The sequence below is a fragment of the Charadrius vociferus genome, unplaced genomic scaffold (assembly GCF_000708025.1).
Source record: "Charadrius vociferus isolate BGI_N301 unplaced genomic scaffold, ASM70802v2 scaffold113, whole genome shotgun sequence".
Taxonomy (NCBI): domain Eukaryota; kingdom Metazoa; phylum Chordata; class Aves; order Charadriiformes; family Charadriidae; genus Charadrius; species Charadrius vociferus.
The window spans coordinates 521,701-549,115 of record NW_009647755.1 but is presented as its reverse complement, the minus strand read 5'-3'; the positions used below and the strand labels follow the sequence as shown (position 1 = coordinate 549,115).

General features: G+C 36.0%; 2 protein-coding genes across 2 annotated transcripts in view; one reads left to right on the top strand and one right to left on the bottom strand.

The window, feature by feature from the left end:
* Positions 1-27,226, bottom strand: part of ANGPT2 (angiopoietin 2) — a 43,960-nt gene extending 16,734 nt beyond the window's left edge. Inside the window, exons 1-4 of the mRNA XM_009882146.1 lie at positions 26,942-27,226; positions 4,561-4,716; positions 2,287-2,408; positions 279-511 (exon numbers count right to left, since the gene is read on the bottom strand). Of these exons, the coding sequence (XP_009880448.1) occupies positions 279-511; positions 2,287-2,408; positions 4,561-4,716; positions 26,942-27,226 (796 nt within the window). The remainder of the gene's footprint in view (positions 1-278; positions 512-2,286; positions 2,409-4,560; positions 4,717-26,941) is intronic.
* MCPH1 (microcephalin 1) overlaps positions 1-27,415 on the top strand; it is a 137,807-nt gene that overhangs the window by 73,323 nt on the left and 37,069 nt on the right. The gene's annotated exons all lie outside the window — the stretch shown is intronic.

Here is a 27,415-nt window from a genome sequence, read left to right as displayed (position 1 = left end):
TTGAACCACTGAAGAAGTGGGCAGGCAAACCAATATAAACCACAGAAGACAAACAAAATGTTGAAAAGAAACCACATAAATGTTATGGTTGTTCCACTCAACCCCCCACCCCCCAACAAATAGGTTACTTAACTCAGATGCAGAATTTAAGGTGAAAAAAGTTATACTTTTTGAGAAGCAGAAGCATGAGGAAACTGGTTGTAAGACTTTATGGATAATAATGTACACAAATTAGGGAATGTCACTCAAATGATGTAAGCATGTCTGCTTTTACTTACCGTTTGGTGTAGATATCATAGTAAGCAAGTTATGAACAGTCTCCATCAGATCATGTTGCTGTTTTTGCAGAACTGAGTTGTTTACTGTAGCTGTAACTAACTGCTTTTCTAGTTCTTCTATAATAGAATTCTGTCTGGCTACTAGGACTTGAAGCTGATCTTTTTCATCTTTTATTGACTTCAGCTGAAGTGTGTGCTTGTCTTCCATCTCAAGAACTCTTTTTTCTAAAAAGCTAAATAAAAGTTTACAATTAGGCTTTCAAAACCAGTTGTGAGCTGATGTAAAGAGAATCAAGCCAGTTGCAGAAGTTTCTTTCTTCATAAGTGCTCAACTTCATTCTCTGATGCTGTGCATGCAGTAGAAAGCTAAATGAAAGCTGATTTTAGTTTGATATATATGCTTTAATTTATTATATAACTACTTAGTACATTAATAGACAACATTATCAAGTAGAGTCTGTATTGCAGGCTTTTAAAGTGTAACAATTGGATGTCTGATAATTCAACATTATGAAAGGAAAGATACAGTTTGGTCCTGAAAAAAGAATAGTAGTGCTAATAGTACAGGGAGTATAAAAAGGATGTAGACCTAAAGTTAACCATTACTTATGACTATGAAGTGTCTTGAATACCATTCTCTTACAGGTTAGGCATAATAGTGAAAGATTTTGTGTTTTTACCCTATTAAAAGATGAAACTTATTTAAAGATGAACCTATGAATTTTTCAAATGTCCTATAATTATAATAAAATATATACTTAAATAAATGTTAGGGTGTTAAGACAAGGAAACGTGCAAATAGTTACTTGAATATGTGTTACCCATCTCAAGTTCTGGGGCTGGCGTGAGTAAGTGACTGGCTGGAAAATTATTTCATTGATAATTGATCTGATGCAGACTTTGAGAAAGCTTATGTTAAAAGATGCATGGCTGGAAAGGAGAAGTTCACCTAAAATCCATTACTGTTACTGAAAAAATCCTGAACCTTATAATTATATTTCAGGCAGATTAGCTCGATGTCAGATTGTCTTTTATTCAGTGAGCAATAATGCTTTTGTGTTTACGTGGGTTTTACAAGGGTAGTCTAAAGTCTGCCGACTTCAGCACACAAAAAAAGTGACATTTTAAAGTTCAGTATTTACTTTGCTTTCTACTTGAGAAGGATGCTTGTTTTTATTAAACTGGCAGATAAAACCTTTATGCAGCATATATAAATGTAGCAGAGTAGTGAACAAAAATGTCAAAACATGTCTCCTGTTTTCTTTAAGCTAATTCTTTTAAAATAAAAAGCACTTTGCACATATGGTTCTCATTGAAAAACATGGCTTTGAAGGAGAAAACTTACTATTATTGCTGCTTTTAGGTTTCTCTGTAAACTATTTATTGCCAAAAGTAAAATAAGACCCTGGTGATATGAAAACGAAACTAGCTGAAAAAAAGGTACGAGGCTTTGGACAACAGCTGAATACAGAAATGGACGGGAGTAATACTTGGTTATTGGTCTGAATTTCAAAAGATTGATTTGTAAGGAACGTTGAATATGAGTAGCATTTAACTTTTCTCACCAGGTTAGAAAAAAATTGTGGCAATGACACGATTGCGTATAAGGATAGCTGTGTACTACATGGAAATAAATTTTAGAGATGTGGTTGCCCTGGCTTAGTTTGGGTCAGGCTACATAATCCATAACTTCATCTGGATAATTCTAAAGAGCAATATGAATTGGCTACAGCTGAAGTACTGAGAAGCATTTCAGTTTTAACCTTAAGTTCCTCATATAAAGGAGAACTTTAGATAATGAAGAACTATATATGAAGAGAACACAGGAAGAATAAACCTACATGACTCTCTAGGCATTTAATAATATATGACTTTTGTAATGAGCATAGCTGGGTGTGGGGAGCTTCTGTACAAGGCCTTATTTTCCTACTTGAGTACATTTGTTTCTAAGACCATTAGAATGTCTCTTCAGGGAAGAGCGTTTTATCGGGTTGATAGGCAAACTTACCTGTTTTTTTCTTGTAATTTAGTTATCTCGTTGGTCTGATCTGAAATCTGTCTTTCTAGTTTGTTTGTTGAAAGAGAGTGTTCCAAAAGCTGAAGTTCAAGTCTGGTTGTCTGGTTTAGTACCTAAATAAAATTTATAAAAATATTTTAAAATCAATACACTTCTTTTAAACAAACTGTAATTTCTTCATGTTGTGAAATCACGCAAATCTCTACTTAAGCCTATAATTAAAAAAAATTTTTTGAAGACTTAATTTGAGCACAAATGATCATAGAATTAGAATGAAGAAGAATACACAGAGTTGCACTAATTTTGTTGTTACACTACCATATATCATTGGGAATGTTTCAGTAGTATACTACAGTCCTGATCAATGGCTGAGAGCTGCTGTGTACTTTAGTTTTGCTGTCATACCTTCTCCTCTGTTATGATATTCTTATTTCATTACTGGAGCTATTATGGTTGTTGTTCAGAGATAATTTGAGTTGTTTTCTCAGTCTGATGCAGAAAGAAAGTACTTTGCATATCTCTCACTGGTTGTAATCTTGGCCCAGTCCTGAAACTGCTAGATAGTTCCCCCTTGGCTATTTTCCTGAATCCCAAATGATATTTTAAAGTGTTTATCATGTGCACCACACTTTTGTTGATTCATTCCTTGCGTTTTAATGTCTCCTTTTCTATATGTATTGTTTAATGTCTAAAATTATTTGTATCTTTAAACGAAGAAATGCAAATATTTGGAAACATGGAAGATACTTTTCTGTTTGTATCTGATTGCATTACCTTGAGGCAAGTTTTCTAGAAATATTTTCTCATTGTTTTAGAACAGCTTTTTTTAATTCAGCAGAATTTGGCTTTCCTTGGCAGGAAGAATTGATTACTCATGTCCTTCATGTTAAACAGTCATTCAGGACATGATTTCACACTTAAGTGTAATTGAAAACTATTGCCAAAAGTAAGTGTCCTTGAGAGACCAATTGTTTGGTTAATTTCCTTATGTTGTTAATTAAGCCCTTAACCCAGTCACCAGTAATTTCAAGCAGAGAAGGAAAGTTACAGTGATGATTTTCTTCCTCCAAGAAGAAAATAATTGAATAATTTCCATAAAGACGTTACTGTGGATGAATAAATACGTTCTCTCAACATGTGCAAAATACTGGGCTCCTGAATAATGCAACCAGAAAGCTGAATTCAGTGCGCCTGTGAGCTATGGACTATCAGTTTATCGAAGAGTTCACAAAGGCTTGGTTTGGGATAAAAAAGTAATTTAATTCATTGGATTAATGCTATAGACAGTAAAATGTCTAACAAAGAATTTAGGGTTTGCATGCTGTTTACATTATATAAAATGTTATGTGCTGCATTCTATATTCATTATTTGTTTGGGGAATTACATATCTGAATTTTCCTACCACATTAGCAACACTACAAATACATACCATTCTACATTGGTTGGACTTGTCCTTATAACATATTAAAACCTGCATCCTATTTCGCAAAATGTCTTATTGTAGTTAATGCTTTTCAATTAAAGCAATAATTAAAGATAAACCCATTCTTTTTTGTTGTTGTTGTTTGAAATAATTTAGAGAATAATATGTGCAGTGGCAAGTTTACTTCTGTGTGAATATACTTTTCTTGTAGCCTCCTCCTAACTCCTTTTTTCTTGATTCATCTCTGATTGTTTTCTTTATCCCTCTGTTAAATAACAATAATATAGTGCATTTTGCTGGAAATGAGCTGTTATCCCACTTACAGCATCTGTGAAAACATTCATTAGAGAGGCGCATATTTTGTGATAAGAATCTTTAAAAAATACAAAGGAAAATTTAAATTTAAAAAAGCAGTTATCCTGGTAAACAGAATGAAGGCAGTTTGAAGGAACTCCCTTTTAGGTAAGATCTGGTGGTGAGAGGTGAATAATAGCAGAGACATACAACAAGGGTTGTATAAAAGCGTACTAGTACCCAACCAATGCTGGGATATAGTATAGTAGTTTTAAGTATATTAGCTTTGAAGATGAATGTAACATGAAGTGTGCTAGACATACTTCAAATTCTGCTGTAATGGAAGTGTTTTAAGTGACAACAGTGGGCTTGAGATGGAACTATGCATTACCAAATACTAATGTTTCCTTAAGATGGGTAGAGCTGTTGATTGTGATGATTGACTTCTGATTATTGAACTGAATAGTATAACACTAAACTATGTTAAATGTGTAGTTGTAGGTGTTTGGGAAGCAGAAGCATTTTTAGGTTGAAATTCATTACTTACTTGTGCTTCAACATCTGTTAATTTGCGGGTCTGTTCAGCTGTTTGATTTAGTAAGTTTGTGCCTATTTCAATCATTACTGCAGTCTGGTTCTGCACTGCAGTTTGCTGGATCTCTACCATTTCTTTCTTCATACTGTCTTGGATGTAATTCTCAAGCTACATGGGAAAGGAAAGAGAGAAGATAGTTGCATTCTTTAAATGTTGGAGAGGGGGGTAGTACAGTAAGCCTGCTGTCTGCCTCGCTAAACAAATTTGTTCCTTGTCCTTGTCTGCTATGCATTTATGTGAAGTTTCCCAATGTTAAGCTCTGTGAGAGGAAGGGCAAATATGACGAGGAATGTGTGGCCACCCATTTTCTAAAGGCAGGAACAGAGATTTGCAGGAGGTAGGTAGAAGGCACAGTGGTGAGAATGCTTGCGGGCACCTGGAAGCTTTTCTGCCTTAGTGCTCCCACCATCGTAACCTTTAAAAGAGCTTCACCAGCTTTGGAGGCAATGGGAATTTTTTTAGAAGACAAAAGCTTCAGAGTTTAGTCATCTTCCTGTATCTAGACTTAAATATTTTCAAAAGCATTTTTCGTCACATGAATAAGTCAGATGTCACTTAACACTGTTATGTGCGCATTTTTATCTGAGAAAATTTCAAATAAAGACATGAAACAGCAAGAAAACCTATAAATACTTTAAATGCTTAATATTTAGGAATGCAAAAACTGTTTTAAATACTTGATTCTGAAGTCATTTCTGTGTCTAAACTAATAAGGCTTTTTTGGTAGTCATTTTATAACCCAGTGTACTGCTCTGTTAGGAAAGCAAGGAGAGAATAAGTAGCAAGGAGAAAATTCAAGTAACCTTTCATGAAGTCTTTCTTTCCATGTGTCTGGATTATCCAAAAGCAGTCTGACTTTTCTCCATGCTGCTTTAATATAATTTTCTCAATAACTTCGCAAATATTTCATATTTATTTCATGAGTCATTGCTTATGTTTGAACTCTTAAAAATCCAGCCCACGTAATTCTTTTTTTGTTGTTGACTGGGGAAATTTCTAGAAATTTCTAGAATCGAACTTCTACTTCACTCCACCATTGTTCTAGCAAGAGAACCATAATAATTTTTGAGCTTCATTTTGTACCTGCAAAGAGGATACTAGCTAATAACAACTAGCTAGTGTCATTAAGCACCAATTATAAGACATCACCAATTCTTAATCTAAGGAAAATGGTAAAACATGCTGATATCTTGATTTTTTAAAATATTTTTTTCATAATGCTATCGTGATATGAATAATGGCTTGTAGTGAGGAGGAGCTTTGACTGTTATTGTATGGCTACTTTCCATATCAGTAAGGAAAAAGCAGCTTATGATTTAATACTCTATCAAACCCCTGTTCAGATATAGCCATTCCACTTCTGACCAGCTAAAGGTCAACTGGCAGATCTATCAGCTTGGAATGTTTCCCCCTTAAATATTACTTGAGCAAGGACTGGATTATTTTTTTTTCTGACTTCACAGTTGTTTTTTAAAAGTGGCAAATGAAGAAAACAAGGTGTATTAAGAAGTTAAAACCTCTAAAACTGGAAATGTATTCTTAGTTTGAAGAGAGCATTATTACTTTTTGTCCAGTGTGACCAAACTTTCAAAGCAGTATTTTTGTATTCACTCCACTTGCCCTGTGCAGCTGGTGAACTGCAGTGCACGACAGAGATTTCAGATCTGGCACAAGCTTTGACCCACATCTACTATGCTGCTGCATAAGTGTACTTACTTCTCAGGTGCACCACAAGGATTTAAAACTAGCCCTTAGACAGCCTTTAGATGCTCTTTGCATAATAACCTTTTTGAATACTAAAAGTAAGCATACAGTCAACTGGGTTTTGGCATGATAATTTAACATGGGTATCTTCAATCGCCATCACTCTATGGCAATTAAAGTTGTTCCCTATTAACAGGATCTGTTCTTAAGTCTTACCTTTTGCTCCTGGATATTCCTCATTTTCTAAAACTTCCCCACCTAGAGACAAATCTAATTTCACCAAACATGTTGGAATTTTTTTCAAACTTTGGTGACATATTTTAGATCCTCTGCTTCTTTTCTGCTAAACTAAGATCAGTGGCTTTTAGTTGTGTAGTAATGGTAAGATGTCTTTGGTTCTTGATGATTAGGCTATGAGATGTCAGAGTATAGTGATAATTTAATATAAAAAGCAGTGCAAGATGGTATTTAGTGCACCATAGCGCAAGGAGATGTGCAAAATTCTGAAGGCTTTTATATAGGTAAAATGAAGTAGTTTTTCACTAAAGTTAGATGCTGCTCCATGAAGACCATGAACAACAATTAATATCCCTCTGAAAAGGCTAGACATCTGGGGATTAAATAGTTTGTATGAGTCCAAATTAACTTTAGCAACTGAAGCTGGAGAACTGGACATCATTATAGACAACTTGGAAAAGACCTTTGCTTAAATGGCCCTCTGTTAAAAGAAAGTAAAGGGAGATCTTCAGAATGCATTTTATTTGCCTCAGTACCACAGCCAAGTATTTTAATGCCTTTAAAAAGATCAAGGATATGGGCCCACCTGGCAGACTCAATGCACATTTGCAGTTAGAAGGGACATTGGGGAAAAAAAAAGGACATACAGAGAAAAAAAGGATTGAGACATCTCAAGTATCAGAGCGCTACCATATGAGAGAGCACTGAAAATATTGTGTTGTCTTTCATTTACAAAAAAGGCCCAAGAAAAAAAGAAAGAAGGGAATAAATAGATGAGCAAAGAAAGACTGGTAAAGACCTTTGACTCTTTCATAAGATAATTGTGGATATTAAACCTCATTCTTCAAGGTTGGTTCCTTGCTCACCAGAGAGAGATGAGAATGAGAATCTGAGCAAAGTCATCTCTGCAAATAGGATTAGAGAACCGCATGACTTCTTTGAAAATGTTATCACTGAGTTATTCCAAAACACGCTACTACAAAATGAGTTAATTCTGGTCTTAAAGGTAAGGTAAACATTTTATGGTTGGCTTAGGCAATTGCCCAGTTAAAACACACAGCTGTAAGGTTGCTCTGATTACAGTACGCAAAACCTGTGATTACAATTTAAGGCATCTGGTGGTTCTGGTTGCCAGGTTTTTATACCCCTTGTCACTGTGCTTGCAACCTTAGAAAGCAGTTTTGTTTGGACACACAGATCTGCATTTTCATAATTTATCTTATTTGAAAATCTGGAAGTATAAGCCTATCTCCATGTATCTAACCTCTTTCAAATAATATCTCATTCATGTGATGTATTCTAAATCATTAAAGTATTCTCCTGACTCCAGTTTAACAGTTTGTCTTCATATCTGTTTTTCAACTTAAAAATATTAAATAAGTAGCTTAGGGAATATGGTATTTCTGCTTACTTGAAAGGATGAAATATGGACATCAAAAGGGATTTATTTTAAGATTTAAAGCCAGTTTCATGATCTGGCTCATTTATTGTAATTTAGAGCAACATGAAACATCAAAATGATATTGACCTATTAAGTGGCTTTGGAGCTTCTTGTGGGTTTTTTTCCCTAAATCTCCTACAAAGCATGATTACATAAACCCCTTCTGTTCTTTCCTTCATATTCACTAATCCTCTCCCACTTTTGTGCATTCTCTGCATATACACATCATAAAATCTCTTTTCCTGACCTCAGCGAAGATACACCCTCATCCTTCTTTGCTTATATTCCCCTCTCTTTTCATCATACAATGAAAAACTGTAGAAAGTAGGACTTTTTACAACTACATTTCATATTTTTTTTAGTGGCAGGTGCTTACTGTCATCTTTCTGCAATGATGAATAAAAGAACTGCTTTCATCCAAAATGTGCATCATCTCCCACTGACTTTAGCGAGAGCAGAACCTGTTCCCACTGCATACTCTCAGAAAGCGAGAGCCTTGGGTTTCCCTGAGAGGGAGGTGGAAGAACATTTTCAACAGAGGCAGCCAAGGCTGAGCTTCGTCGGCAACACTGAGGATTAGCAGCCATTTTGCAAGGCTGCTGTTCTATGTGGCACACTTTGTAGAGTACTATTCATCAGCTCCTGGCGAGGAGCCTCCTTCCTTTATAAGTAGTCACACTTTCAGAATTTCTGAAGCGGGGAGACTAGCTTGGGGCATTTTACAAGAGGGAAGGGCACAGGAATGAAATGCTTCAGTCCCCATCTATGAGTTCGGAAGCTTGGCAGTTTGGTTTGTACCGCATGTCTGTCTTCTCCAATACTTTACTCAAATTTGGAAGGCACAGCAGGGATTATTTGCCAGATTTCTCCTTTGCCACATGGCTAGTTATGGGAAGATAGTTTTTAATCTCTTTTTAATTCAATTAGTAGCTGGCATATAAGACTTGTGTTGATATATGTTAACCTTGATTACATGATAGTTATTTTGGGCACAGTATTTGTCAAAACCTAATAGGGGACTATTAGTGATGCATCTTCTTTCAGAAATTCTGCTTTTGAGGGAGTAAGTCAATCAATTAATCCTGTCTTAAGGAAATTGCAGGGGAGAGGGAAAAGGGTATATTAATACATTCAGATTTGAAAGACAGAATACTTAGCGGATAGCATTTCAGTGATTCTTCATGGGATTTTTTCATGAAATGATCTATTTTTTGTGTAAGACTTTGGCTGGCATGTATTCTTCAAGAAAGTAAATATAAAAATGAAAGCACAGATGGGGAAAAAGCATGTCTCAAAGTATGCTTAAATTGCAAAAACAGCTGGGAAAATTGAAAAAATAATTTCACAATTAAGGTTTGTAATATAGTTATGGTGATGCATTTTTAGAGAGACAAAATTCTCTAAGGTCATCAATTCGGGGCTGTCATGCTTCATTACTGAAAATCATATAAAATCATAAAATTTGACAAACGTACTTTAGCTAAGTTGCCAAAAGAACGAGGACAGATCAATCATATTGGAGCACATTCCAAAACATTGCTTTTATAGCCAAGACTGTCTTTTTTTAAGCAAGCTTGAAATTGGCAAGAAAGAAAAGACAACATGTAGAGTATGCATTAAAATAAATTTGTTTTCTAACCATTGGCAGAGATAGTATTAATCCTTTATGAAGGGTTGCCAATAGTTATTTAAATGAAGAGTCTTCCTGATTGCTATTCTATGGTTTGTGTCCATATAACAGAATGATTTTCCAAAGAATCAATAACTTATTTGTGCATTTTGTAGACACTTTAACTTACCATTTTTTCATTTTTTTTTCATAGTTTTAAATGAGGTCTTGCTTTTGTTCTTTGCTACCAAATGGTTAGTCTATACTAATTAAATGGTCATGCTTCTGGCAGCATTTATATCTATGTGAATACATACATTCCTTCTTTACCAAATGCTACCCCAAATGGTACAAATACCCCATAAATGGTACAAATAGTAGTGGCTGCTAGTTCCGTTTTATAGAATTTGTCAGTTATTAGAGCAGTCTTTCCAAATACAGTTTGATGATTTTCTTAATGTTTATAATCTGATTCTGTCAACTGTAATATTTATTTTCAGAGAGAGGTAACGTTAATCATGAGTTTCTACATACTGCTGTGTCCCATAGAAGAAGTAGGTAGATGGCTGGAGCTGCGTGATCCTTTGTATCCACCCCTAAGATCATCAGAATCTATCAAGGTCTTGTTTCCTCAAATCAAATATGGATTACTAGACTAAGCAATTTACCACTTTCAGAGAATTCATCTGTAAGTCTGAGAAAATTCCAAAAGCACTGTTTTGGGGCTTTCTCATAACTTGGCTACTGAAATCTGAAGATAGTCTTTATTCTTACAATGAAGCATCCATTCTAAAACTGTACCTGCTAAGAGAAATAGCGAAGAGGTCAAAGTTTATCTGCAGTCATATCTCTATAGCCCTGTATTTAGATCAGCAGATTCATTGCATGAAAAATGTCATTAGCTGCATAAACTCAGCAACTGCTATGTGTGATATATTGTATGAAGCTCAGCTGCATTTGCATTGCTCATTCTATCTAGCAGCTGCTTGCTGGCCAAATAGAAAGGTCAGAAGCCTCCATGCCCCAGCCCCGTGTTCCTGCTCCCTTCCTTGCACCGACTCTCACATTTGTTGTTGGACTTTTGACTAAGCCTGGAGACACCAACCTAAAAGAAAACAAGGACAATTTCCTGTCAAGTTTGTGGATTGTGGATTTCTCCTAGATGCCAAAACTGTTAGTAAGATAACTGTGGCTGTTGATAGTGTAGAAAAGTTATTTTAAGCATTTTAAGTATTTAAAATCATATGCTAGGGTTTTAAATACAGACTTTGCCTAATATTCTTCTAAGGGTATCAGTGCATATCTGATATCATTATCTGATTGCAATGACAACTGATTGTTCTCCTGCCATTAATTTGAAGTTTTAGATCCCTCATATTCTTGGTAGCGGTAGTCTGATAAATATGGAATAATTTAACTAAAACTAGCTTTCTTCATATTTTCAAGAGGGAAAACCAAAGAATATGCATAAGGTTTCCATAAGAAACAGCTATATTTCTATTCAGACCTTAACTGTGCTTAGTAATTAATTTACAAAATAGTTCAAAACAACTTGCAGAAGAACAGGTTGTATTAAAACACATACTGCATGCTTAGTCATCTAATGTAGATACAGAGAAAATTGCAGGGGTGATGACATGTCTGTAGTGTTTTTCCTCTAATTTTTGTTTTAAATTTCCAAAAGTGGAGTAGATCCAGTAGAAAACCTAGCAACAGAAAATACAACAAGCAAATACAAGGCATTTTTAAAATATGCATTGAAGCTACGGTATTTGACGTGTATCAAACTGTCAAAAGCTTTCTGAGTTACTGTTCTTGCATGGCTACAAAAATTGCCCTGTGCTTTATTCAAAACTTATCTTTGTGAATTTAAACCAAAGGAACTTAATCAGCTCTTCCAATACCTGTAGTCATCATCCTGACATATTTTTCCCCAAGATGTTCAGTTTTTACACAACAGTGAGCAAGATGGAAAATGAACTTAAGCATCCATAATCAATTTTTCTTAGTTCTAGTGACAGGGCAAAATAAGAAAACTGCTTATGAGTCTCATCGGTTCTTTTTCTGAATACTTCTTCAGAGTACAGATGAGACCTTTCCACTTGTCGTACTCCAGATGTCTTGAGTTATCTTTAACCCAGTAGTGCTTGGTCTTGGTTGCCTTGCCTTGTTTCAGAGTGACGGTGTTCTTTGGATTGTGGCCACATCTAGTTTCTTCATGAGTCATCTGAAGTAGAATTTAGCCCATAATTTGAAACATTTTTTTCAAACTCTGTGCCAGGGTGCAACTGTCTCATTGTAGAAGGTCATCCGTATATGCCACAGAATCCTTAAATTTCTGATTCACAGATACATTTTTGTATATAAAGACAGAACATACAGTTTTGTCAAAGACTATTTTAACAGATTTCACTTTCATTTAAATTACTAAATATGTAAATTATTTGTTTGTAGTATAATTGAAGTCTGCACACTAGAAAGGGTTTGTTGGGATCAGCATATCTTTTTGGATCCCATTGAACATGGATAACAGCGGAATGTAATGTAGTCTTTATAAAAAGAAGAAAACACTGTCTCAGTTTCATCACAGCAGTTCATACAGGCAGTATGAAGTCTTTTAGCTGCATATATATGCCACACATGCCACATATGCCACACAAGGTGCATATATGTAATGAATGGAGCACCATATTGCCAGGCTCTCTGTGCGTGCTTATTTTTGTATTTCCACATCATGGCAATGTATTGGTGTTCTGAAGACAAAATTGACTGTAATTGGTGTTCTGAAAAGACTGTAAAAATTTCAATTTTGCAGACAGTTTTGTCCTCTTTAAAACAGCGTTTCATACTTGTTTTCACAGTCTGTCAATGTTGCTATTGCTTAAAGTTAGAATAAAAATGGAAGAATCCCTATGCCTTCCAAGATCCATTTATCTTGACAGACCTAAGGGAACACATTTTTAAGGGCATTGCATCAATCCCCATCAATCAGTCCTTAACCTATTTTAAATCAGCTTTTAATAAAATAATTTATTTCTCTACATTTTCTGAAAGTCAGTTATCAATTTTAGTAGCTTGTAACTTTTGGAAAAAATTATTACACCACAGAAGAAAAAAGCAATCGTGCCTGGAAAAGAGATATTTCAAATTGCCTTTTTTTTTTTTTTTTTTTTTTTTTTTTGTCTTTTCCTGGGGCAGGAAGTCCCAATGGACTATGTGTTGTTTCCCAAGGGAGGGAAAAAAATCTTTCGGGAATGTATATGGGAATGCTTGAGATGTCTCCACGCTATTAGCTTCTTACATGCCCCATCGAGCATGTCTGCCTGTCCAGACCTCCAGCTAAGATTTTTCTCTTATCTCATTTTCCTGTCAGCAAACAAAAGGTGAAAGTAACATCATAAATGAATACTAGCTGAAAGTGAGCTGTGATTTATTGGAAAATATTCAAGCTAAAATTGTGTAATAAAATACTATAGGTTTCAAAATGCTAACTCTTAAAATAGCAAATACAGACTTTAAAGTAAATTATACGCAGGAGATGTTTCAGTTAATGCCACTTGTGCAGTAAATGAAAGCTTACCAACTTATTCTCATGTCTGATTAGATCTCATTTAGAGGAAGCTGTTTGTTATGCTTTTAGAATTTACACTCTCTAGCTGGAGGAGAAAATTCCCCCCCTTCATTGTCAATAATCTACTTGAATAAAAACCAAATATTTAATTAATATAACATGAAACTAAATGCATGAAATGCCTTCATTGTCTGTGCAAATATTTATGAAGAACAACTCTGTGTTCTTGACTGGAAGTATTTTGTACCTCATACTAAAAGCTATTACAGCTTGATCATGCTTTCTACTGTATGTTTTGAACTAACTACAAGAGTTACAATCAAACTGATGACCTACAAAAAGCAAAAGAATGCATAGGAAAAGCGAAGAGACTTTGAGAGCTGAAACTACCCCAAAGGATGTCTTAGAGTTGAGCTCCCACCACTCCAGACACTGAACTTGTATTGCACATGTGATATCACATTACTGCTTTCCTAACTGCGCATGCATTTTCATGTGGTTTGTCACTTGGAGGATGACATAAGTTCTTTGTACTATATATGATGCATATGCTTTTTACAGTGCATTCTTTTAGGAGGTAAATAAAATTGCAAATGAAAAATATTCGTGAGATTTCAAAAAAATGTTCTTAATAGAAACTAAAGTCAACTTGACAAACCTCTTAATAGTGTGAATTTCTATATGGGTAAAGAAATAATTTAAAATCAAAATTTAACAACAATATCTTCAGAACTACAATCAATTATTTGGTGATTAACTGTTCTCATTAAGAGTTATTATATGCATTAAGGCAGTAATCTAAGATTCTGAATCACCATTTTTCAGGATCGCAACTAAGTGCTATTTCTCTTAGAAATCAGGGAAGGAATTCATAAAGTTCCCATTAGTCTAAAAATAAAGAATAAATAAATAAATAGTGTGAGTCATGAATGGCATTTTGCCGAAGTTCAGTAGCACTGAAGCCAGGAAGACAAGAAGCAAATGATGCTTCTGCCATTCACTGAAACGAATACAAATATTTCTCGTTATGTGCACCAAGCCACCAACATTCAAAATTAGGATTCCTTATTTGTGAACAGTATAAGAAATACTGCCAATCAATATTTAATTTTAAATACTAGGTTATAGCATTGGCCTATAATTTCACAAATTGAATATTCAAACTTTTTGGAGACAAGCCTACATGTTTTAAGTCGTATTTTGTACTTGCGTGCTACCACCAGGGAATCAGGCCTTTACCAGGCTGGTGTAAAGATGAGGTTCTGCCCTAAAAAGCGCACATTTGAATAAACACTTGCTATCCCAGATCTAAAGTAATCCTTTCCCGTTTGTGTATATTTTTCATTCCACTGAGCGATAGGCAGCTGAAATAAACTTACTGTCAGGTATGCTGGTGGGGTTACTTCTGACATTTTTCATGAAAAACATAGACTATGTAGCCTTATAAACTTTACAAAATTTTTAGTGAATTTTTATCTGTCGCAGATTTTTCTTAATATAAAACCATTTATCTTCTTTTTCTTGACTTACAATATCAAGTGAATTCTTTTATTAATTCCTCTTTCAACAGGACAGCCTATTTTAGAGAATAGCTCATGATGTGGTGGAGCAAATCATTGTGCAATTTTTTGAGGAAATATGAAGCAAATTCCCCTTTTCAAAATATGTTATTGGGGAAGTGAAAAAGAGCTAGGCATTCACAGTTCATTCTCAGCATTGCTTTCTAGGGAAGCAGTCATCTTGCATTCCACTTCCAACCAGAAGGAAGAATGATTTGGAGTTCAAGGATCAAACTAGTTAGGAAGCTGTGGAACACAATTAGTCCCTTTTGTAAGCTATAAAACTGGGTGTCTCCTGTTTCAAAGCTGTGTTCACAGAGCATCTTTCAGCATGAAAAATCGTTAGATTTTTTTTCAAACTTCACAGATAAAGGAAACTGAAAGCATTTTGAGTAGTTCTTAAACTTTGCAGCATACTGGCTTCTAAATATAGTTTACGGAGCTTGTAGAAGATTTTTTTCTTGAAGAAGAAGCCTCAATGATGATGCTACCAAGACAGACCCACTCATTTGAGCTGAAGGCCTGCCAATTTTTGAATGCTCAAGACTTTGAGACATTGCACATCAGTTGCTGATTTCAGTTTTGAAGGACTGAATTTCTCTACTGAGAACTCACACGCTGATTTTCCTGTACATGTGCAAAAAAAAAGAAAAAAAACCAAGTCACTTAGAACTGTAGATTTCCTCTCTTAAGTGCTGTGGTTCTTTTTTTAAGACATGCTGCATCTTTCTTTCTACTGTTTCCATGGCTAATATGCTAGACGGACAGGAGAGATGATGTGTCTGAAAAGCTGCTACATTTTCATCACCAGTCTGAAAATTCCTTGCTTGCCAGACCAGATGTGTCAGAGAACTACCCTGAGGTTTCCAAAACACTGGGCAGGGGGAAGCAGGACCCCAAAACCAAAATGGACTTGACTGTGACTACAGAAAGCACTAGGTTCTGCCTTAAGTAAGGGAAGCTCAGGTGGTCACCTCTTCTTAGTTAAAAAAACGAGCATCTTCATATGTTCTTGTCAAATACCACTTATTTCTTTTCTTTTGTTGTTCCATTAGCACAGTTAACAGTCTTTAAAGCAAAAGCTTCTGAGGAATTCCATGCTTGAAAGATAAAACAGGAAGCTACTTGTTATGAGTAGACAAACACAGATATTTGGAAGTAAGATCAGCACGTATAGGCACCATATTGCAGAAACAAAATGTGCTGTGTAATGCAGAAAAAAAATATATTTTAAACTATGTAATACTGATAAAAAAAAATACATTTTTTTTCCTCAATAGCTCGGATTATCCATCTAAAAGTAGCCAGTTTAGTTTGCTGGAACAGAACCACGAAGAAAAGTCTTTCCATCCATTGCTTCCAAAAATTCCTCTTTGTCTCTGGTGCCCCACTGAGCACTCAGGAGGTGGTGGAAAGTCACCTCTTGAGTTCCAGTCAGTGCTCCTGAAGGCCTGAAACCAGGCAGCTGCCAGTTAGTGCCCTTCTATGAAGACCAGAAACTGAAGCCAGATCCTCGCAAAACAAACAAAGCTATTGGCATTAGCTATAACAGAAGAGGAGGAAACCTTCAAAAATGGCTGAGAAGCAGAGCTATGCACTGTAGGATGGGTAGTTTATGGGAGGAAACGGTCCCTGACTCTCAAGATCTGATGGGATGGGCCACTGAAGAGGGAGACTTTTACATGCACTTTCAAGACACTCCCTTGGATGCAAGACTCTGCTCTCAAGATGAGTAACCACATCTAGCAACGCAGAAAGTACAGGGTCATTGATACTGTATGCAGCTAGCCAGAAAAAGAAGCTATCTGTCTTAATATGCAGAAGTATGCATGTAGATGAGGGTTAAAAAGAAATTTAACAATGAGGACAAAAGAATCCAGAACTGAGAATCCTGAATGACAAGGGAAGTAGAGAAAAGAGAGTTCAGACTGGACAGCCAGGAAGCTGAATGGTCTTAATGAAGGGAAAGAAGAAGGCGGGGCGGAGGGGGAGGAACTGAATCTGTGTGAGCAGAATTTTTAAAATGGATGTGCAGGGATAGGAATTCATAAAGGCAATGAGCTTCCAAAGGGGGCTGGAAGACTCATCTTGAAGCTGGCTGAGGGAAGGAATTGTTTGGTTGGCTTGAATGTTAAAAAACATTGTGAAGTTGGAAGGAAATTCCCTGAGGAAAATCGTGAGTGCGAAGGGCTTGACTGGATGACACTCTTGGGAAATGTTACTCCCACATGGACAAGAGGGACAAGAAAAGGAAAATGTGTATTTCCTTATGATTAAAATTATCACTTTTTTCTTTTCCAATAGCATCCTTACTAGTTAGAGTAGTTAGTCCATATGAAGTAAGCCTTCCAACAAATGTGTGATTTACCGTATTACTCCATTATCAACTTCAAATAGTTTAAAAACAAGAAGTTTCACCTTTTGAGTCAAATGAGTTTTTAGATACATCAGAGGAAATCTCAGTTTTACTAAAAAGTCAGTGGGAATTTTTTTACTTGCTTAGAGTGGAACTAGGTTTTTGTATGCTGTCCTCAGAGCCTTCTTAAAATAATCAATTTTGCCATAACAAAGAAGCTGAACTCAAGACATGGATAAGTTTTCCCTAGATGCAAGTCAAATAAACTTACGTGTCAGGGGAAAAAAAATAGGGTATTACGAACTATATTTAAACTTTCTTCCATAGCTGGTAAACTGTAGTTGTCAGAATCCTTGCTTGTATGTGGTAAGATTTCAACAGGGTCAGATTGTTTATATTTGTTGCAGTTTATACTCTTTCTAGTCTTGGGGTTTACCTTCTAGTTATTTGAACTTTGTTTCATCATGCCAGAGTAGTTTTCAGAAAACATGCCCAGTAAGGCTCCGGTAGCAGTTATAACAGGGCTTTTTAATTTACTATTACTTTACAGGCAATCATTATATCTGACAGAAAATCTGGCATCAGGATGGAAGTTTGACATAAGTGAAAACACAGGGATAGTTAATATGGTCAAAGTTCAGACCTCACGCAAAGAAGATTAGTTTTATTTAAGTCAATTCCTTAGAAGCAGAAAAATACAGGAATTTTGTCTGGTTTTACTCATTCACTTAAGTTGTCTTTTGCCTACTTTATCCACTTTTTTAAAGTTGTATTAAGAAACTGAAAGTTGGTGTTCCCTTTGAATACTTGAATTACCCTGTTTATAGAAAAGCTTTCTGTAAAGAAAAGGAAATACATGGAAATTGCTTCATTAAATCTTTACCAGGGAATTTTCTTGAATATTGAACTGTCTGAATGGACAGGATATTTGTTAATGCAATAGGAAAGTATAGCAAGTGCATTTTCCATTGCTACATATATTTCAATCTTGATCTACAGCTTTTATGATGTTTCAATGTTGAGTTTTTGCACAGTTGAGATTGTCAGTTGACAGCTGATACTGTGGAAAAATGAGGCTACTGCTTCTTGACCCATTGGCACATTCTCCTTAAGGGGCTGGTTTATATTTCACATCAAAATGGTGAGTTTGAACTACTACCTTACAGGTGGTTAAACCTTGCAAGTGGAAACTGGGAAGAAAATTGTTGTACGGAAGCAGTTGTACAGAAAGTGATGATGTATTTCCAAGGAAAGGACTTAAAGGAAGTGTGTGAAGTGTCTTAGTAGGATCTCTACCAATTCTTTGGAGGAAGATAAGATGATTTTTAGGTGCCAGCTATCAAAATTAAACCTCTTGGCTTACTCAGATACCTCCGTGAAAGACTATACATCAGGTCATATGCTGAAAGGCAGGGCCCCCGCTACACTGACGTCGTATCATATGTAGGGGAGCTGCTGGTGGGGTAAGGGCTATGGCTATTGCCCAGGAAATGTCCTTTCCACTGTGCTGGGTGTCTCCCCATTCCCACACCCTGACAGAATGGAACAAAAGAGGCTTTTTCCTTCCAGGATCACGCACGTCAGGTGCAGGCCTGACCCAAAAAGCAAGCATAGCGATGAAGCTGATATCGTGAGTACAGGAGGTGAATGACTCTTAATGCAGCGTGAGAATGAACAGGTCTGCAGAGCTGTTGTTTGGACAGGGCTTAATATACTGCTCAGTCATTTTTATACCAGAGATTTGAAGAAGATCCTACCATTTTTAAATGGATACAATTTTTCTGTCTCCAGTGAGAACTTCTAGCTTTTCTCCCTGTCAAAAAGTTCTGTTAAGCGGTTGTAATTAAAGATCAAACATTTGCCTAGTGTGTTTTCATGTGGTTTTGGGTTTTTTTCCAAAATCATGCTAAAACATTGCTTCTGAAGTAGCTCAAATGATGACAGTTGTGTGATTGATTATGCTGTACCACACCAGAATGCTCTAATATGATAGTTTTGACTTTATACTGAATTACTCCGGTCCTTGTGTATGCTTTAGCACAGCTTTTGAAATGCATGTGGCTATTTTCAATTTCTTGATAATTACATTATTAAAAGGTACGACAGAGTCTAAAAATGAATACCTCTTAAAGAATTTCCGTTGCAACATTGAGAGAGCTGTAACGTATCAAGCAAAGTGCCTTTTCCACCCTTCTGGAAACCAAAATAATATGATGTCGTAGCTAGCTATTCAATAAAATAGTCTGTCAAGCTATCAGCTGTGTTTACCACACCACACTGATTTTAATCCCTGACCAAAGTCAATGATAGAAAGTTGATATGTTGTTCCCCAGATAGTAAAGGAACCCTATATAGTTGCCTTTTTTTTTTTTTAAGCTCTATCATGATGCTTGAGATCTGAATATAAATACAAAACTGAAAAGATTTTTTCTTTTCCCTTTCCCTACAGTATTAAAGGGAGTCTGAGCAAAGTTAGGACACTATATGCCACTTGGGTTTAACAGGAATCTCTAGAGAGAGCTGAATTGGAAAGAAAGTTGCTGTCATCAAAGAATTCAGAAGTATTTGCTCATCTAGAGAGGGAAATTTTTCACTCCTTGCAGCTTCTGTGAATAACGTAACTCTGTGGAGAATTCTCGATTTCCATCCATAATTTTACAAACAGAGAGAAAAGTTAACAGAGAGAAGGCTGCATATTCTCTTCTTACCAGGAAGACCTTGTAATGACCTTAGTAGGCTCCTGGAAGATTATTAGATAAACCGATAAAGCTTTGTATGGGCAGTATAAAGACAGCAGAAAAGTTCCCATAGCTTCCCTCTCTTTGTCCAGACTAAGCCATAATGTGCTGGAAGTTGGAATGAAAAGAGACAGATATCTCGTAATCACACAAATTGCAGGATATTTTGCTGAGCTTTGTAAACAACATTTAATTTTAGGGTTAACCTGTTCCACAAACAGATAAAAACTAATAGGATTTTCAGTAATTATTTGGAATGTGGTAAGCATTAAAAAAAAAAGGCATTTAAGGAGTAGTAATGTGTTTTCCTAGGCAGCCTGAAAACTGACACAGTGAGTGTTTGCAGAACTATTTAGGTGTGGGATTTTTTTTTATACAAAACACGGATCTGGATTTTGTAACTTTAAGAATTCTTTAATATTTCCTATAAGCTTAGTTTACTTAGAATAGAGTTTAGGTTCACCAAAACTAGTATTTCATTTACTCTCATTAGAGAATAAATACAATTCTTTTTTCCTCTGCCCCATTTCCTAGAGATATGTCTGTTAAAGGAAATGAAATGATCACACTATTTCCAGTTGTAAAGCAATTTTTCACTTTCTTTGTGTCTGTGAGGTTATTTGGCTTAATTTGTTCCACTGTGGAATGTACCATATCTCTAAGGCATTTCTAAGTATTAAATTACTATGCCATACCTTTTTTTTCCCAGATGCTTATGCTTGCCATGCTTAGCCCTATGAGATTATCTGATGTCCCTTTTTTTTTTTCACCTGTAATTTATATTTGGTTAGTCTGAGAAATTCAAAGAATAAAATGGCAGATGAAATTGTCTGTGCTTATTTCTGAAACTTCTTATTCAGTGCCATAGAAACTCTCCTTTTCTTGAAGGTTATGTTGATATTTATGGTCCACTGAGAAATTTTCTCAGTGGTTTAGCTGTTATTACCACAGAGAGATTTCCTAGAGTCCACTTGGACTACCAACACATTTTCTATGTGTGACATCCTTGTTTCATATACTAGTACATAATGAAATATCTTTTATTCGAGAGCCATCTTCTCCCATCTTCCCTTCTGCAGTCTGTATGGTTATCCCTAAGGCTCCCATCAGTATCTTTATTGCTAACTAGATGCCAGAATCCTTTTTCTCTGAAGTACAACTTGCATCTTCTGTTCCAGGAAGAATTTTTTCACAATAAGGGTGATGAGATGCTGGAACAGGTTGCCCAGAGAAGTTGTGGATGCCCCATCCCTGGAGGTGTTCAAAGTCAGATTGGATGGCACTTTGAGCAACCTGATCTAGTGGAACATGTCCTTGCCCGTGGCAGTGGGTTTGGACTAGATGATCTTCAAAGGTCTCTTCCAATCCAAACTATTGTGTGACTCTGTGATTCTATCAGGATGTGAAATGGAGAGACACCAAACTCTTTGGATAGGCCATCAATCCCGATTCAACTCTTGTACCTAAGCTGTTTTAACAAGTGGGAAGCATAAGGTTTATCTATCTTTTTGTATCACGTTTGCAGCCTAGTCCACATTTCTACTTTCTACCTATTGTCTCTCGATTCTGAGGCTTACAGACTTCAGTGCCAAAGTAGTGTGCCAGCATGAGGACCCTGCAGCATATGGCTTTTGCAGCTTCTTCAGCAATGGTGATAAATCTGCCTCTTCAAGGCGGATCTCTTTTAAGTTTCCCATTCCTCTATTTTGCTGTCTTCCAGCCTGAAGAGACAGACTGAACTTACATTAGGGAGCTAAGATAGACTGAGTCATCTGATGAGACTCTGGGTTTGCTAAGCTGCAGAGAAGGATCCAAGAGTGGCACCTCTCTGTTGTAGACCCTAACCTAAGGTCTGAGACAATGTCTTCTAAATCAGTTGGCAGCATTATGCATGTCTAGCCCTATAATAATGGTAATGGTGGAGGAAGACAGTCTTACTTTGCCCTCATCCTTGCTTTCAGCCAAAGAGCTATGTAAAATTCCATGAAGTAACAGATGCAACAGGAGGGTCTTGCATTAAAGTGTGTAAAAGGTTGTTAAATAAATAGTGGTTTACTCAGCTGCCTTGGTTTACTGTAAGAAGTATTGTAAATCAAATAATGAATAATGTGGTATATTTTCAAAACCACAAATACTGTAGTATGAAAAGGACAGTACAATACAGTCACTGAAGATATTAGACGTTGTATTTTGAAGGTTAGAAAGTGGTATCTGTGTCTTCTGGGCAAAATTCCATTCTAAGTAATACATACGTGATAGCTTGTTTCTTGTGATTAGGGATAACGCAAATGATATCAGTTGTTTCCCTTGGTAAATTATGGGGAGATGCATGTTATTGAATTTGCTCATAATTAACAACAACAAAAAAAAAAAGCAGTAGCAAGGTAATTGTCTGTTTAAGAAACACCATTCTGAAGCTCAGTCTCTTTTCAGAAGTTTCTAAGATATTTGAAGGTTATGCTGTTAAGTTTTGTATGTTAAGTGGGCATGCAAACAAAAAGGACTGGAAACTGTCAACTCAAGCAACTCCAGGCTCATTTCCTATATGTGCACTTGAAGAAAGAGACAAAAGAAGAAAAATAAAGCACTTAATGTCAATAATTAGTAGAGAAAGTCTCCCAATTTGCTGTTTGGACCAGTCAAGGATAAGAAGTTTATGATCACATTAATAAGAAAGCACATGAAAATATATCTAGACTCCTAGAAAGAGACTAGTTCAGTAAAAAAAGCCTCTGTTTATCCCATTTTTTACTGATAACATCTTGGAAATGGCGAGCTCTTAGCTTCAGTTTTGTCTTGTAGATCTGTACAAGAAAATCTCTAGTCGTCTTTGTTGGTTTTGTACAATTTCATACCTGTATGACCAATTTGGTATTTGTGGCAGGATGCAGAAACAGTCTTCACAACATAGTTTTTGAACTATGTTCAAAAAGTGTCATTTCAAATCCTTTCACAGAAATTTGCCTACAGGAGATATAACAACGAACTGCATAATGAGATCATTTAGAGTAGCGTGGAAACTTTATCCGGTAACATGTACTAATATGAAAGTAAAAGAGTATTTTCTTTCGGGTTCTGCCAGTACTCTTTTGCTTAGCAAATACACAGTTGATAGACAGAAACAAGCACTTTTCAAAATAAGTGAAAACAGATGCATTACTTAAGAAAGGAATGCAGCTCTTGATTCAGAGAATCATCTCTTGCGTACTTGAAAATCCAACACTGTACAATATATTTGTCCTTGTCCATTGTGTGCAGATGTTTTTGGATGATGGCACATCAGAATATCTTTTTGTGTTTGAGATGAAATTCAGTACAATTATGACAATAATTATAACCTTTCATTGGTAATTACTCATCAAAAATTATAAGCATTCATTCCAGTATATCTTAAAACATCTGATTTTGTTGTTCTTAGGGAAGAAACACATTTCAAAGTGACAAAGGGTTTTTAGCTTCCAGGGTATCATGACAAGGAAAAACAAATCCCAGTTCAGAGTACCCAAAGATACTGCATCTCTATCGGCTAAGTGTCCCCCTACTCGTCTGCTGGGGTGGTTCAGGATGAAATTCTGGCTTTAGGTTTAAATGTTGACTCAAAACTTTTATTTTCTGATCTTTTGATCTGCTGATAAACTACAAATAAATTACCTATATTCCATATGCCATAATCAATTTCATCATACGCTGTTTTCAGCTGTTTATAACAGGAAAGACTAAGAAAATATGACCCATTTCTTTTACACTGTTGCTTTGAACAGTCATATCTCCTGAGTCTTAAGATCTAGTTTATGTACTAGTAAATTTAAGTAACTAAAAGTCAGCATTCAATTATTTCAATGTCTTAAAACCTGAAAAAATGCAGTTCCTTGGGTAGAAATGCTGTGATCCAAATGGTAAAGCTGCCATTAATTCAGATAGAAATTTGTTTAATTTTGGAACTTACGGGAATTTCCTGCCTTTTAGGAATATCTGAATTCCTGATGTTTTTCCATTAAAAAAACCTCAAATGTAATAGCCAACTTATGTATATACATTTAAAATTCCCAGTCTTGTATCTCAGCTGTATACCGATCTGCTATCCTCTCAAGTTAGTTGAAAATCTTATTATCGGGAGGTTTGTTCCCCCTGCCCACACACGCATTAAAAAAAATCTTAGACTTCAATACAAATTGATCCCAAGGTAGGGGAAGTCAAAGAAGAAAGTTCATTTCAGGTATATTATTGCACAGTTGATGTAGGATTTTGGCCTTTGCTCTACAGCATCTCTCACCGGCTTACTGCTAAACACTGGATTAGATGGAATAGTGGTTTGTTCTAGTATGTCATCTGAATGCTTAAATATAATCTACTTTTGAAAAGACATTCCAGTTTTATGTATGGTATGATGTACAGTAGTGTCATAAGGCATTAATACAGTTCAGACCAAAAAAATGTGTTTTCCTGAAGCAGCAATTTGTAGCAATTGTAGAACAAAGTCTTCTGCTCCCTATGCAGGAGCAGATCAGAAAAGAACCTGGACCTACGTAACTCATTTTCTTCCCATTGTGTTTCTCCATTAACCAGATGAAGCGCACACTTCCCATCTGTTCCATTCATACAGCCTAGTGTTCATTCAGAAACAGAATGTTTCCTTTAGTTGATGGATTAAAGGCAGGAGGGGGGGAGGAGTGTAAAAATGTTTAGGGATGTGCAATACTTCAGGAACAACGTGTAAAGGTTAATTCACACTAAAAGCTTGTAATGTATTTTTTTTTACACAACTGCAGAAAAAAAAAAAAAAACCAACAGGTGCTGCCTCTTAAATGAGCAAAATAAAACTTTTTAAGAAAGCAAGACCTGAAGCAGTTTTTTGTGCAATTGCTGAGAAGTTCATGTCAGGTAATTTTTTTAATCAATCTCATATTACACTTTCAATATGGTATAAAAACTAAGTGAACAATTACATATCTTTTTTCTGCCATGTCTTGATTAATCTAGTACTATGTTTTCATAAGTTGAACCTAGGAATGTGTATTAGTGACCTTAAAAAAAAACAGTAAGTAAACTTTGTAAGCAACTTTAAAGGTTATTGTTTGCTTTTCATCTTCACTTGCTGACCAGGTGTCTCTAGCAAAGCAAATCTGAGGAAAAGCTACTTTTGTTGGAGTCTCTTTGTGAACAAAACAGATGACATAAAGATAAAGAGCAGGTGTTAAAATAGTGAAAAAGGCAAACAGCAGTTATTTTACAGGATGTTTAGCTGTGGCACAGCTAGGAAAAAAACAGGCTATTCTAAAGCATCTTATTTGGAAATCTGTGCTCAAATAAAGGAAACATTTTTCTGTCTTGTAGAACAGAAAATCTGCCTTTTGATCCCCCAAAGAATGGCTTAGATATACTTATCCTACTCCTCTTGTAAGTGATTTCCCAGGGACTGACAGGAAAAAGCACAGTTTTTACTAAATAAGGATGCTGGAATTTGCTTACTGGTTTCTGTTTACCTGATGCCACTTACGATACTGTGTTTGCCTAGTTAAGTGGCATTTAGCACCAGTCTTGTGTGTGATTTTACTATTTATATTAGGAAATTGCTTAGCAGCTGGGTAGATTAGACTGTTTTACTTTGTGTGATTTTCATCCTGCATTGCACATCTGTTAATGTTGGTCTTCACATTACAATAGTGAGCATTGTAAATTAGTAAGTAGAAAGGTAGGTATGTGGAGGGAAGTATGTTTGCCTGTGAGATTAAATAAAACAAAAGCTACCGAACTGACATTATTTGGATGTGTAAATCAAGCATCCTAAAGCCATAAAGACAGATTTAGAGGCCCACACTGCAGCCTTCAACTGTCTGCACTTTGGATTGAACCTTCAAGGTTCATTTTCAGGTAGATGACAACACTCTGCTTTGAAGTGTGACTTCTCTTTCTTACACAGAAATTCAGTAGCAGGTTTCTTTGATTGTATCATTCTGCAACTTTGTAACTGATGAGAGAAGTGAACCCTAATGCAAAATTATTTTACAGTCATGTAAGAAGTGCTACTCATTGTAGAGAATCTCTCCGTTCTCAACAAATATTTCTTTCTTTATGAAAAAAAGTCTTGTGACGTCACTTGAACACTTATTTGGAGATACTATGTCAACTGTTAAGTCCTCAAAATATTTATTGCTTAGAAGATAAGCATCTTGGTATGGGATGTAAAGACTCATAAATTTACTATGCGATTAAACTATACTATCACACTTTTTCAGGTTCCAGTGAAATAAATGTTTATTAAATCAAAATCTATTGAACTGTATAGCATTTAGAATCAAATGAGTTTCTACAAAAATGTGGAATAGTGATTAGGTTTATTCTCCAGTAATATTACGAACCTATACAGTATACATTGTTTTTCTGTTCTTTCAGATATAATTATACAAATGTTGCCACTTTAGCAATAAACATGTCATTTTCCCTTAGTTACAATGGAGTTGCATAAAGCTATGTGGCATCTGCAACAGCTTTTCCAGAATATTTTTCCCTTTGGTATTTGAGTGGAAATGTTACGAGATGCAAAGGAGATCTGCTAATGAATTTCTTGAAATTCTATCAGTTCACTAGACTAATTTCATTGCAAGTCAGACTTGCAGTCCTGGCTTAGAATTCCAGTTAGCATTCTTTATCAGTGGGGCTTAATATGTTAATTTCTGCACGCAAGTTTTGAAATCATGTTTCAAATAACATTTTTCAAACATGCCTCAGATAAAGGTACATTCTGTATTCTTTAAATAGAGATAAACCAGCCCTTGTCAGTTAATTTGAAATTAGTAGCTGGTTCTTTCGAGTCAGAAATTTCAGACACGCTTGCAGTCTGCCTGCCTATGTAATTACTTTTTGTCCAAGCAACTGAAATGTAATGACAAACTTTAAAGCAGGAGCTCTGCACAGCAGTGCAATCCTCTGTTCCTTGCTAGTCAGTGAAATCATGTTCTCAAACTTCAAAACAGCTTTTCGATTGAAAGGTAACTCAGAAATTCAGTTTAGATAATGCATTTTGTGAATTTAGAAACTGTTACAAGTAAAAAAAAAAAAAAAAGAAAGAACACAATGAAATAGATAAGATTTTTAGAATAGAAATGCTATTATCCTACCTTCATTAGCCACTGAGTGTTGTTTTCCATGATGTTTTCAAGTAGTTGCAGTCTTTGAACTGAATCATCGTAATCTAAAGGTGCATCCCTTTGCACTGCGTTGGACACGAAAGAAGTGGAGGAGCGGCAGTTGTCGGTCTCGGGCAAGAGGAAGGTATAACTGCATGACCCGTGCTGGACCTGGTACTGCTTCTTGCCTATCGTCTCCATGCTCTTGCTAAAGGAGTTGTAGCCTGAAGCTAAGAAAACACTGCAGCCCCAAAAGAAGTAAACACTCAGCTGCATTTTAACTCCTGCCCTAACCCAGCCGACCCCGAGTCGCCGCAGCGCAAAATAGCGGGAGCCCGCACCTCAGCTAACCTGCGCCGAAACCCAGCGCTCTGCTGCCATGTGCCGTCCCAACCAGGGCTGGGCTTGGGGGGCTTGCTTTTTTGGGTTTGGGGTTTTTTTTTTTCCCACTCTCCCAGTTGCAAA